Below are 12,917 nucleotides of genomic sequence, written 5' to 3' on the forward strand. Positions count from 1 at the left end.
ATATGAATTGATGCCTGCAATAGAAATGGAAACAATTGTTAGAAATGATTTAAGCATTCATATGTCTATGGTCCATCTGAAAAATAGAAAATGTATGTTATATATATATATATATATATATATATATGCACTTCAAATAAGGGATTATCAAAATGGTCATTCAATCTATACTAATTCTGAATTTATTTCCTATATAAATATCCCCTGCAGCAATTATTTATTTAATATAATGTGTTTAATTTCAATATATATATCAGGAATCATTCCAAACATACATGGAAAACTGGCATTGTTCCCCTTGCAAAATGCATCCAACTCTATCTGTGTCACCTTCCCCATAGCTGTGTATTTGCAACACATCTTACTTTGAAATCACAAAACTTAGGTGACAAATACCAGAGGGCTTCCAAGCATATTTTTCTCTCATCACCAAATGTCTTGGAGTTATAAAACTCTGCATATATAGTCAAATGAATAGGGTCACTGAGTTAGTTCCTTTAGAAAAAAAAATGTTTGTGTATTTTACACCGCAGGGGTCGTGCTTCAAAAGGCTATGCTGATTTTCAATCCTGATAAACGTGTATTCATCCAGCTAACCCATCTGGTAAGGGGGTTGGGACCCCCTGTGGATTAGAAGCTGTGTTCAACAAACTCATGTTCAATTAATCCTGAGGTCTCATCTAACATATACAGTGTATAAAATATACATATATATATATATATATACATATATATGTATACATATGTAATATTCATCATAATATTCATATACTCTGACACTATGTTATTCTTTGTTGAAGAGATACCTAGGTAGGTAGCGTGCACATGCCTGAAGCACTACACAACAGGAAATAGTGCTGTCATCTAGTGCCCCTGCTAATGTAAAACATTGATGCAAAACTGCTACTATGTAGTGCTGCAGACACGTGCACACTCTTGAGCTTACAGTTCTGCTTTTCCACAAAGGATAACAAGAAAACTAAGAAAATGTGATAGAAATAAATTAGAAAGTTGTTTAAAATGTCATGCTCTATGTAAATCATGAAAGAAAAAAAAAACATAATTTATGTAAGAACTTACCTGATAAATTCATTTCTTTCATATTAGCAAGAGTCCATGAGCTAGTGACGTATGGGATATACATTCCTACCAGGAGGGGCAAAGTTTCCCAAACCTCAAAATGCCTATAAATACACCCCTCACCACACCCACAAATCAGTTTAACGCATAGCCAAGAAGTGGGGTGATAAGAAAAAAGTGCGAAAGCATAAAAAATAAGGAATTGGAATAATTGTGCTTTATACAAAAAAATTATAACCACCACAAAAAAGGGTGGGCCTCATGGACTCTTGCTAATATGAAAGAAATGAATTTATCAGGTAAGTTCTTACATAAATGATGTTTTCTTTCATGTAATTAGCAAGAGTCCATGAGCTAGTGACGTATGGGATAATGACTACCCAAGATGTGGATCTTCCACGCAAGAGTCACTAGAGAGGGAGGGATAAAATAAAGACAGCCAATTCCGCTGAAAATAATCCACACCCAAAATAAAGTTTAAATCTTATAATGAAAAAAACTGAAAATATAAGCAGAAGAATCAAACTGAAACAGCTGCCTGAAGTACTTTCGGAAAGACTTAGTAGCTTCAACATAATATTTCAAAGCTATAACTACATCCAAAGAATGCAATGATCTCTCCTTAGAATTCTTAGGATTAGGACATAATGAAGGAACCACAATTTCTCTACTAATGTAGTTAGAATTCACAACCTTAGGTAAAAATTCAAAAGAAGTTCGCAACACCGCCTTATCCTGATGAAAAATCAGAAAAGGAGAAAAAATCATAACCACCACAAAAAAAGGGCGGGCCTCATGGACTCTTGCTAATATGAAAGAAATGAATTTATCAGGTAAGTTCTTACATAAATTATGTTTTCTTTCATGTAATTAGCAAGAGTCCATGAGCTAGTGACGTATGGGATAATGATTACCCAAGATGTGGATCTTTCCACACAAGAGTCACTAGAGAGGGAGGGATAAAATAAAGACAACCAATTCCTGCTGAAAATAATCCACACCCAAAATAAAGTTTAACGAAAAACAGAAGCAGAAGATTCAAACTGAAACCGCTGCCTGAAGTACTTTTCTACCAAAAACTGCTTCAGAAGAAGAAAATACATCAAAATGGTAGAATTTAGTAAAAGTATGCAAAGAGGACCAAGTTGCTGCTTTGCAAATCTGATCAACCGAAGCTTCATTCCTAAACGCCCAGGAAGTAGAAACTGACCTAGTAGAATGAGCTGTAATTCTCTGAGGCGGAGTGTTACCCGACTCAACATAGGCAAGATGAATTAAAGATTTCAACCAAGATGCCAAAGAAATGGCAGAAGCTTTCTGGCCTTTTCTAGAACCGGAAAAGATAACAAATAGACTAGAAGTCTTTCGGAAAGATTTAGTAGCTTCAACATAATATTTCAAAGCTCTAACAACATCCAAAGAATGCAACGATTTCTCCTTAGAATTCTTAGGATTAGGACATAATGAAGGAACCACAATTTCTCTACTAATGTAGTTAGAATTCACAACCTTAGGTAAAAATTCAAAAGAAGTTCGCAACACCGCCTTATCCTGATGAAAAATCAGAAAAGGAGACTCACAAGAAAAAGCAGATAATTCAGAAACTCTTCTAGCAGAAGAGATGGCCAAAAGAAACAAAAAACTTTCCAAGAAAGTAATTAAATGTCCAATGAATGCATAGGTTCAAACGGAGGAGCTTGAAGAGCCCCCAGAACCAAATTCAAAACTCCAAGGAGGAGAAATTGACTTAATGACAGGTTTTATACGAACCAAAGCTTGTACAAAACAATGAATATCAGGAAGATTAGCAATCTTTCTGTGAAAAAGAACAGAAAGAGCAGAGATTTGTCCTTTCAAGGAACTTGCAGACAAACCTTTATCCAAACCATCCTGAAGAAACTGTAAAATTCTCGGAATTCTAAAAGAATGCCAGGAAAAATGATGAGAAAGACACCAAGAAATGTAAGTCTTCCAGACTCTATAATATATCTTCCTAGATACAGATTTACGAGTATTAATCACAGTCAGAGAAACCTCTTTGACTAAGAATCAAGCGTTCAATCTCCATAACTTTAAATTTAAAGATTTGAGATCCTGATGGAAAAAAAGGACCTTGCGACAGAAGGTCTGGTCTTAACGGAAGAGTCCACGGTTGGCAAGAGGCCATCCGGACAAGATCCGCATACCAAAACCTGTGAGGCCATGCCGGAGCCACCAGCAGAACAAACGAGCATTCCTTCAGAATCTTGGAGATTACTCTTGGAAGAAGAACTAGAGGCGGAAAGATATAGGCAAGATGATACTTCCAAGGAAGTGACAATGCATCCACTGCTTCCGCTTGAGGATCCCTGGATCTGGACAGATACCTGGGAAGTTTCTTGTTTAGATGAGAGGCCATCAGATCTATTTCTGGAAGTCCCCACATTTGAACAATCTGAAGAAAATACCTCTGGGTGAAGAGACCATTCGCCCGGATGTAACGTTTGGCGACTGAGATAATCCGCTTCCCAATTGTCTATAAATGGGATATGAACCGCAGAAACTAGACAGGAGCTGGATTCCGCCCAAACCAGTATTCGAGATACTTCTTTCATAGCCAGAGGACTGAGTCCCTCCTTGATGATTGATGTATGCCACAGTTGTGACATTGTCTGTCTGAAAACAAATGAACGATTCTCTCTTTAGAAGAGGCCAAGACTGAAGAGCTCTGAAAATTGCACGGAGTTCCAAAATATTGATTGGTAATCTCACCTCCTGAGATTCCCAAACCCCTTGTGCTGTCAGAAACCCCTAAACAGCTCCCCAACCTGTCAGACTTGCATCTGTTGAGATCACAGTCTAGGTTGGAAGAACAAAAGAAGCCCCCTGAACTAAACGATGGTGGTCTGTCCACCACGACAGAGAGTGTTGAACAATCGGTTTTAAAGATATTAATTGAGATATCTTTGTATAATCCCTGCACCACTGGTTCAGTATACAGAGCTGAAGAGGTCGCATGTGAAAACGAGCAAAGGGGATCGCGTCCAATGCAGCAGTCATAAGACCTAGAATTTCCATGCATAAGGCTACCGAAGGGAAAGATTGAGACTGAAGGTTTCGATAAGCTGAAACCAAATTCAGACGCCTCTTGTCCGTCAGAGACAGAATCAAGAACACTGAATCTATCAGGAAACCTAAAAAGGTTACCCTTGTCTGAGGAATCAAACGAACCTTTTGGTAAATTGATCCTCCAACCATGATCTTGAAGAAACAACACTTATAAAAGACTGGAAAGGTTCTTTCTAGTGAAAATGAGCAAAGGGAATTGAATCCAATGCTGTGGCCATAAGACCTAAAACTTCTATGCATATATAGCAACTGAAGGAAATAATAGAGACTAAAGGTACCGATAGACGGAACCCAATAACATTATCCCTTGTCTGATAGAGACAAGGACAGTGACACAAACTATCTGGAAACCTAAAAAAGGTGACCCTTGTGTGAGGAATCAAGAGTTTTTGAAAAGAAGATCCTCTAACTATGTCCTGAAGAGTAAGTGAATCATATGAGATTCCGCATCCTCAGAAAATAATCTGAATGAAAACAGAAAAATGAAAATATGCATTTATTTTATCTAATGAAAACAAATAATGCTATCAATGATCATAAAAAGGCAAAATAGTTTGAATAAAACTCCAAAACCCGGTTCCTCAAAAGGAACTGGAAGAAATATCCCAGAAGATTCCAGGTCTGAGCAGCGCTTGAACCCCATGGGTGCCCAGCCATGCTTCAACAGTACCCAAAATATATAGGACAGAAACACAGTTAAAGAAAGTGTTAGCCTTACTGGAATAAATTCAAAGAAATTTGGACAAAATAAATTTCAAAGAAGCCTTAACCTGCCCCTTACCAGCCAAGCTGGAATACGGCACGTACATCGCAAAATTAGGGAGCTGATTTCGAACTCCAATTATAGACATGTTACTTGGGAAAGAACTCAGGAATTCGTTCCTTAATAAGAACAACCAAACCAGTATAAGCTTAAAGTTTTAGTCTTAGAACTCAACCTTGAAGCCCAGAGTAACAGTTAAGAATTGAATCCAATTATAAAACAAATAATTGATTATCTTAGAACAAAAGAAATATTGATTTTTTTTTTTTTTTTTAAATCACAAAATTCTTCTAGCTAAAAAAGCTAAAGACATAGATTAACCCTCATTTGCGAAAATATTCAATAAAATGAAGACACAAATGAAATTATTAGCATGACAGTCCAGTTTAAAGGACCAGCCAAAACAGTGGACTTGCATAATCAATAAATGCAAAACAACAAGACAAATGCAACAGCACCTAGTCTAGTAAATGTTGTCCCTTTAACAATGCTAAAATAAATCATAATCTGATACTTGATCTTAAAGTAAACAGAGAAAATGAAGCAATTGCAATATCCAAATAAATCACAGGACCAAAAAAAGTACCTGAAACTAAATAATTTTCCATAAATAAGATACAACTATCTAAAGGAAAATAAATACTATTTTGCTATAGAAACAATAGCATAATTAGTAGAATTAGAGATAGCCCCAATAAATTGGAGAACCCTCCAAATTGAGTTTAACTGCTGGCAAAGAATATAGTTTTAAACCTTTGAAGAAGGAATAAAAGAAAATTCTCAACCTATTCCATTCCCTAATATAGGGAAATGGAAAGAAAACCTCTGAAAACACAGAAGAAATAAATAGGCAGAAATAATGTCAGCTAGTCTTAAAGAACTAGTTACCTTAATATCCAAAATAATAAACACCTTTTCAACAAAAAACAAATGTACTTTAATAATAGAAAAATAATAAAAAAGTAGATTTGTTAGTGTCAATATCTTGATGAAGAAAATTTCTGAAAGAGAAAAAAACATCATCAGAGAAGGATAATCAGTATGTTGTTGGTCATTTGAAACTTCAATAAAAAAGAAGTGAAAAAGACCTAAAAATTTTATTAGAAGGCACAAAGTCAGACAAAGCCTTTAACATAGAATCAGAAAAATATTTCTTATAAAAGTCTTCTAAATATTTCTTGTAAGAAAAGAAAATATATAAAGCATAAATACTAATGGATTCCGCATGTAAAAGTATAAAATAATAACTTATTACAAACCATAGCTAAAGATAAACATGTATAACATTTAAAATAAATGAACTTAGCTTTGGTAGAACTGAAACTCAGTTAAGCGTTTTTCCAGAAGTGGCTTCTGATTCAGAGTCCATCTGAGACATCTTGCAATATGTAATAGAATAAAACAACATATAAAGCAAAATTGATCAAATTCCTTAAATGACAGTTTCAGGAATGGGAAAAAAATGCCAATGAACAAGCTTCTAGCAACCAGAAGCAATAAATAATGAGACTTAAATATTGTGGAGACAACAATGATGCTCGAATTTTTTAGCGCCAAAAAAGCCGCCCACATTATTTGGCGCCTAAATGCTTTTGGCGCCAAAAAATGGCGCCACATCCGGTAACGCCGACATTTTTTTGGCGCAAAAACGGCAAAAAAATGACGCAACTTCCGGCGACACGTATGACGCCGGAAATGACAAGAAAATTTTTGCGCCAAGAAAGTCCGCGCCAAGAATGACGCAATAAAATGAAGCATTTTCAGCCCCCGCGAAGCCTAACAGCCCACAGGAAAAAAAGTCAAATTTTAAGGTAAGAAAAAATTGATTATTCATATGCATCATCCCAAATATGAAACTGACTGTCTGAAAATAAGGAACGTTGAACATCCTGAATCAAGGCAAATAAATGTTTAAACACATATATTTAGAACTTTATATAAAAGTGCCCAACCATAGCTTAGAGTGTCACAGAAAATAAGACTTACTTACCCCAGGACACTCATCTACATGTAGTAGAAAGCCAAACCAGTACTGAAACGAGAATCAGCAGAGGTAATGGTATATATAAGAGTATATCGTCGATCTGAAAAGGGAGGTAAGAGATGAATCTCTACGACCGATAACAGAGAACCTATGAAATAGACCCCGTAGAAGGAGATCATTGAATTCAAATAGGCAATACTCTCTTCACATCCCTCTGACATTCACTGCACGCTGAGAGGAAAACCGGGCTCCAACCTGCTGCGGAGCGCATATCAACGTAGAATCTAGCACAAACTTACTTCACCACCTCCACAGGAGGCAAAGTTTGTAAAACTGATTTGTGGGTGTGGTGAGGGGTGTATTTATAGGCATTTTGAGGTTTGGGAAACTTTGCCCCTCCTGGTAGGAATGTATATCCCATACGTCACTAGCTCATGGACTCTTGCTAATTACATGAAAGAAAACATAATTTATGTAAGAACTTACCTGATAAATTCATTTCTTTCATATTAGCAAGAGTCCATGAGGCCCGCCCTTTTTTTGTGGTGGTTATGATTTTGTATAAAGCACAATTATTCCAATTCCTTATTTTATATGCTTTTGCACTTTTTTATCACCCCACTTCTTGGCTATTCGTTAAACTGAATTGTGGGTGTGGTGAGGGGTGTATTTATAGGCATTTTGAGGTTTGGGAAACTTTGCCCCTCCTGGTAGGAATGTATATCCCATACGTCACTAGCTCATGGACTCTTGCTAATTACATGAAAGAAATTGGGTTTTATGTCCCTTTAATATCTAAAAATAATAAATAAGGTTATGAAAGTTAAATGCCAAATAAATGAAGCTGAAATAAACATATAGCAAAATTATCATACTCTGTCTGGTGTCAGGCTCAAGGAAAATCCCAACCCCTTGCAACATCATGCCAACTAAAAAAGTATTGGTTCATATGAGTTGGTGACATGTTTTCTGGTTCATGTGGAAAGAAATATTTAAAACCTTACTGTTTCCTATGGACCGGGATGGTACGTATGTGTTGAACAACATTATCTGATGGCAGCCCCAACACTTGTGAAACCTGAAATAGGTAGAGAGGAACAGGTTATAATGTGCAGTTCTTGATAAATCAGTGCCTAACAGAATACAGACACAAACAAGGCTACAATAAAAAAATAAATAAATAGAAGTATTAAATACTAAAGAGATAAGGATCATGTTATTTTTGTGAACAGTCTAGATGCTAACAATGTTTTTTTAGCAGGATCTTCATTGAATTTGACCTTAATCTAGTGTAGCACATAGAAGTGCCTTTTTCACAAACAGGGTGAACTAAGAAAGAAACAACACAATTTTGAAAAGTAGGAGCCAGACAATAAAAAAATGCATCTCTCTGCTTTATCAAATTACAAACATTTTGGTATTTTGTCCAATAAATTTGTCCTTTATATATGTTTTTTTAGTTTCTTCTGAGTACAAGCAGACAACACAAATATAGCTATGTTGTGTTTTTAAAGATTTAACCTTTTAAAGCCGTTATGCTGTTCTATTCAGTCATAATTAAACTGGGCTTTAAAGCCGTTATGACGGAATAGAACGTCATAGCTAACGGCTGTCCTGAAGCCTTCTGTGCTGTCAGGACTTGATCGCGGTTTTGGGGGCGTTCCTAGGGTTGTAGGGACGCCCCCCAGATGCGATCCAATAATTGAAATCTCGCAATCGTGCTTTCAATTTGTCTACATCAGGACAGTTGTTCCGATGTAGGCACTTTAACCCTGACACGAAAGGGTTAACAATGGGTTTGTGACTTCTTGCATTTGTATGTCACTAATGTTAAACCATCAAATGTTTGGGTGCAATTGGGGCACTTTGTATCATCCGAGACTTAAAGGGATATTAAACAGTGCTCCTTTTGTAAAAACAGATATGTTAAATCAAAATAAACAGAAAAAGAAACAGATTGTGTAAAAAGCAGCTTATTTGTTTTCATGCAAAATTAGCACTTGGAAATTCTCAGTGTATCCCCTGCGCCAGTGTTATAAGACTGGACAATTTTTAAAACCTAAGTTCTGAGCATGAGCAAATGTGACTCCCTGTTATTAAGTCTATTCACTTCATACTAAACCAGGCATGAAGTTTTACAACATCAGGCTAAGATAAACTTTCCTGCAGATGCTGCTCCTCCTTATAGGGTTATGACAGGAAGTAATGGACACTGCACAAGTACAACAATGAAACAGACTGTTTAACATCTCTTTAAATTATTAAATTACCTGGATACACCTTCCTGTTTAAAGTGATTGTAAAGTTTAATCAATTAAAGCCCAGTATCTAAAAATACTCTTAAAAACAGGGGCACATAACACCGATCCTCCGTTCTCATCTTCTTCTGTATTTTGTAGATCGATAATGAATCCAGCTTCTTCCAATCATTGCGTGCCCCCATTGGCGTCCAGCTCATGGGGCACACAACGATTGGAGGAAACCAGATTAACCATCAATATGCAAAAATACAGTCGGAGATGCAGGCAGAGAAACGGTGGTATGTTTACCGTAACAAAAAGGTAAGTGTTTGTAAAGTTTAATGAATTAAAGTGCCCCTGTTTTTAATTGATTAAACTTTACAATCACTTTGTCTTGGCTCTATCTTCGCTCAGCATGCATTCTGTAGAAGGAAGAGCCATCCATCGTCTGCTTTTTTTTTTTTTTTATAATTTAAGGTTTAACAAACTTCCTTGTATGACTGCACTGGATTTTTCGTAGTAGGAGGATACAAAACATACGGATACATGTTGTGTTGCTGTTGAGTGATATATGAAGTGACCATTGTAATGAGTGCTGACTGACTGTGTTCTTTGGCTTATGTGTGTTTATTGCAATCTGCAGTTACTCATAACTAAGTGTAGTGCTGGCACTTAAAGGGACATTATACACTCATTTTTTCTTTGCATAAATGTTTTGTAGATGATCTATTTATATAGCCTATAAAGTTTTAAAAAAAAATAATGAATAGTTTTGCTTATTTTTAAATAACATTGCTCTGATTTTCAGACTCCTAACCAAGCCCCAAAGTTTTATGAGAACACCGTCAGCTACCTACTCCAGCTTGCTCCTGTTTGTGTAAAGGGTCTTTTCATATGCAAAAGAAGGGGGAGGGGGAGTGTCTTATTTACCACTTGCAGTGGGCTTTCCAGCTACCTTTTCAACAGAGCTAAACTTAGAGCTTCTAAGTAAGTTATTAAACAGTTTTATACTGGATTTTTATATCAGTATCTGTGCATCTTATTATTTATAGTAGTGTCTATTGCATGCAGTTATATGAAAATGAGTGTATACTGTCCCTTTAAGAGTTAATGGTTAATTTATATAATGTGGCTCACTTAGCCAGCCCTAAGTTAATGGATTATATATACCTACTTATAAACTTTCCTTTAAGGTTGATAAAATAATTAGTTGAGGATAATTATTTTCAGGACTGGGAGTACTGGGACAGAGTCATGGTGGGCTGGGGAAAGTGGACACTTAGGGGCAGAGCTGGTAACCTGATTGGTCTCGGAGTGTCACTGAGTCTGTCCTAAACAGTGTCTAGTGAGCCAAAAGCTGTACAACTGATTTCTTGTGTCCCAGATCTTCCTTGCAAGCACAGGTGAACACACTAGCTGTGCGGCATGCACAAGACTGAAAGAAGAATTGGACTTAGCCTGGCTTTCTTGGGGGTGCAGTTTAGAAGACATGAGCTATAGGGTGCATGAAGCAGAGAAATGTCAGCCCCGCACCTCTCCCCTTTCAGTAAGCAGAACAGGGCATTTTCTGTGTCAGAGGCACCCTGGAATATTTTAGGCACCAGAATGTTTGGCCTGGTTAACACATTTAGGCAAATTTATTGAGACCGGATATAGTATCCAGTTTTTGATTCTTCTACATACATCCCTATGCAAAGTTATTGCCTGGCTCTGCACTATTGTTTGTGGCTCTTAAAGGGACAGTAAACACCTTGTAATTAGAGGACATTTATGTTGTGTTGCTATAGTATAACAAATCAGCCAATTTAAAAAAAAATAAAAAAAAAATACTGTAATTCTTACCGAAATTGTTTTTCAATAGCCAAACTCCACCCAAAATTTTTATAATTTGGAGCAGCGGCAGCACATAGAAAGAAAAAAGGTATGAGATGCATGCAACCCACCCGAGTATGTGAGTGCTTGCCAAGCCCTGGTGAACATTAACTTTGGAAATACCATTAAAAAAAAATAAAAAAATAATGTTACACCCTGACCAAAAAATATTTTCACGAAAAAAGGCCTTACACCTGGGGGTTGCATAATTTTGAGTGCCTAGGGCAGCACAAATCCTATATATGCCACAGTATCATTCTGATCCCGTCTAGCAAGGTCAGTAAAGCCAAAAATACCAGGCAATCCTCCTCTTAACAAGCACCGTGGCAACCCCAGACAATCATTTCGGCCTTGTCAGTGAAGTGCAGCCATATTCCTATAAGCATATTGGGCAAGGAGCCGACATCTGGTTTCCCCCCCATCACCCATAGGGAGACTTCCCCAGGGTCATATTACAAATACACAAAGAAACAGAAGCACTCAACCAGGAATTATTTTCAAAGTTATTCCAGAGGATAAGTGTTCTATTCTTCCTGAGGTGGAAAATATCAAGCCCAAGTCTTCAAAACCTCTTAGTATGAGGTCTTCAATGAGCACAAACTATTACAATACAAGTAAGCCCTTCATTTTGAGTCTAGATGTTCCAAAAAGTCACCACAAGCCAGATTCAAGAAGGCTGATTTTTTTGGGATTAACAATGATATGTATTTCTACAGAAAATAAAAAAATCAATACATAACAATAAATCAAAACAAAATGTCTATGTTTTGCTGCATCCCGTGACCTCTCCAAAGTGTCAGCAAATTTCAAAAACAAAGATTTATAAATAGCACTACATAAATTGTGCGCACCCACTTATTTAGAAGTTTAGAATTTTGAGCTTCTCAAGTTCTGACAGTTTCTATTAGATTGTCAACGCATTTCACTCAGAGAACACACTAATATAGGGTAGCACTACAAACAATAAACTAGTCTCTCTCAATGGAAAACACTTTATGCACAAGGTAAAATAACCAATGGTTTATTAACATTTGAACTGAGCATGCTCAAGAACACTGATAAAAGCCAAGTCCAATGTGTAAAATGTTACAGTCTGAAAATCTTTTGTAAAGCTGCAGAACATGTTTTTTGTTTAATTGAAATAGGAGTATTCAGTAGCAGACCTACTCAACCTAGGGCCCTAGTGCAAAAATGTATCCCCCCCAAGGTAATTCAGTAATAAGAAATAGTAATAATATACATGCTTCTCTTTATAATGATACTAAATATTTATACACTGGCAGCAAGCACAATATAAGGTATAATGATGTGTTTCTATACACTATACCCTGATAAGTACATTCCTCTGTATAAACATGATGAATACTCTGATAAATATGCTGTGTTCTATAATGATGGGACATCTATACACTAAAAGTTAACTTCCTGCACTGTAGAATGGTGTGATTATCTATACACTGATGAGTATGCTGTGCATCTATACGCAGAAAATGACCACATAGGCACATGCCTATGTATAGAATGGCCGTTATGCCCCCCCCCCCCCCAAGGACTTGGGCCCTGGTGCCACTGCACCTGTTGCACCAATGGTAGTTTTGTCTGTTTGTGTTGCATTGTCTCCATACAAGGTAAAATAGCTGTTTTTGCAGCACATATGCCTTTGAAAAGTATAACACAAATGGCTATGTTTTTAAATATTTAGAATATTGGGATTTACTTCAGAAATACGATTGCATTGGACCCCTAAGAAGTAGTGTCTTCCATTGTCCACAGAATGTGCATCATGTCCATATTTGCTCTGGACTAACTGCAGGCATGCCACAGTCCAATTCAATGGTAATACGTTGGTAATGAACAGGGGCGTGCATTT

At 36.7% G+C, this 12,917-nt stretch overlaps 1 protein-coding gene across 2 annotated transcripts in view; it reads right to left on the bottom strand.

The window, feature by feature from the left end:
- The window catches only part of RARS2 (arginyl-tRNA synthetase 2, mitochondrial), a 227,136-nt gene that overhangs the window by 207,010 nt on the left and 7,209 nt on the right, over window positions 1-12,917 (bottom strand). For both annotated transcript variants that reach the window (XM_053710526.1, XM_053710525.1), the window contains exon 2: window positions 7,940-8,013. In XM_053710526.1, the coding sequence (XP_053566501.1) occupies window positions 7,940-8,013 (74 nt within the window). The remainder of the gene's footprint in view (window positions 1-7,939; window positions 8,014-12,917) is intronic.

This window comes from Bombina bombina, chromosome 4, assembly GCF_027579735.1.
Source record: "Bombina bombina isolate aBomBom1 chromosome 4, aBomBom1.pri, whole genome shotgun sequence".
Taxonomy (NCBI): Eukaryota; Metazoa; Chordata; class Amphibia; order Anura; family Bombinatoridae; genus Bombina; species Bombina bombina.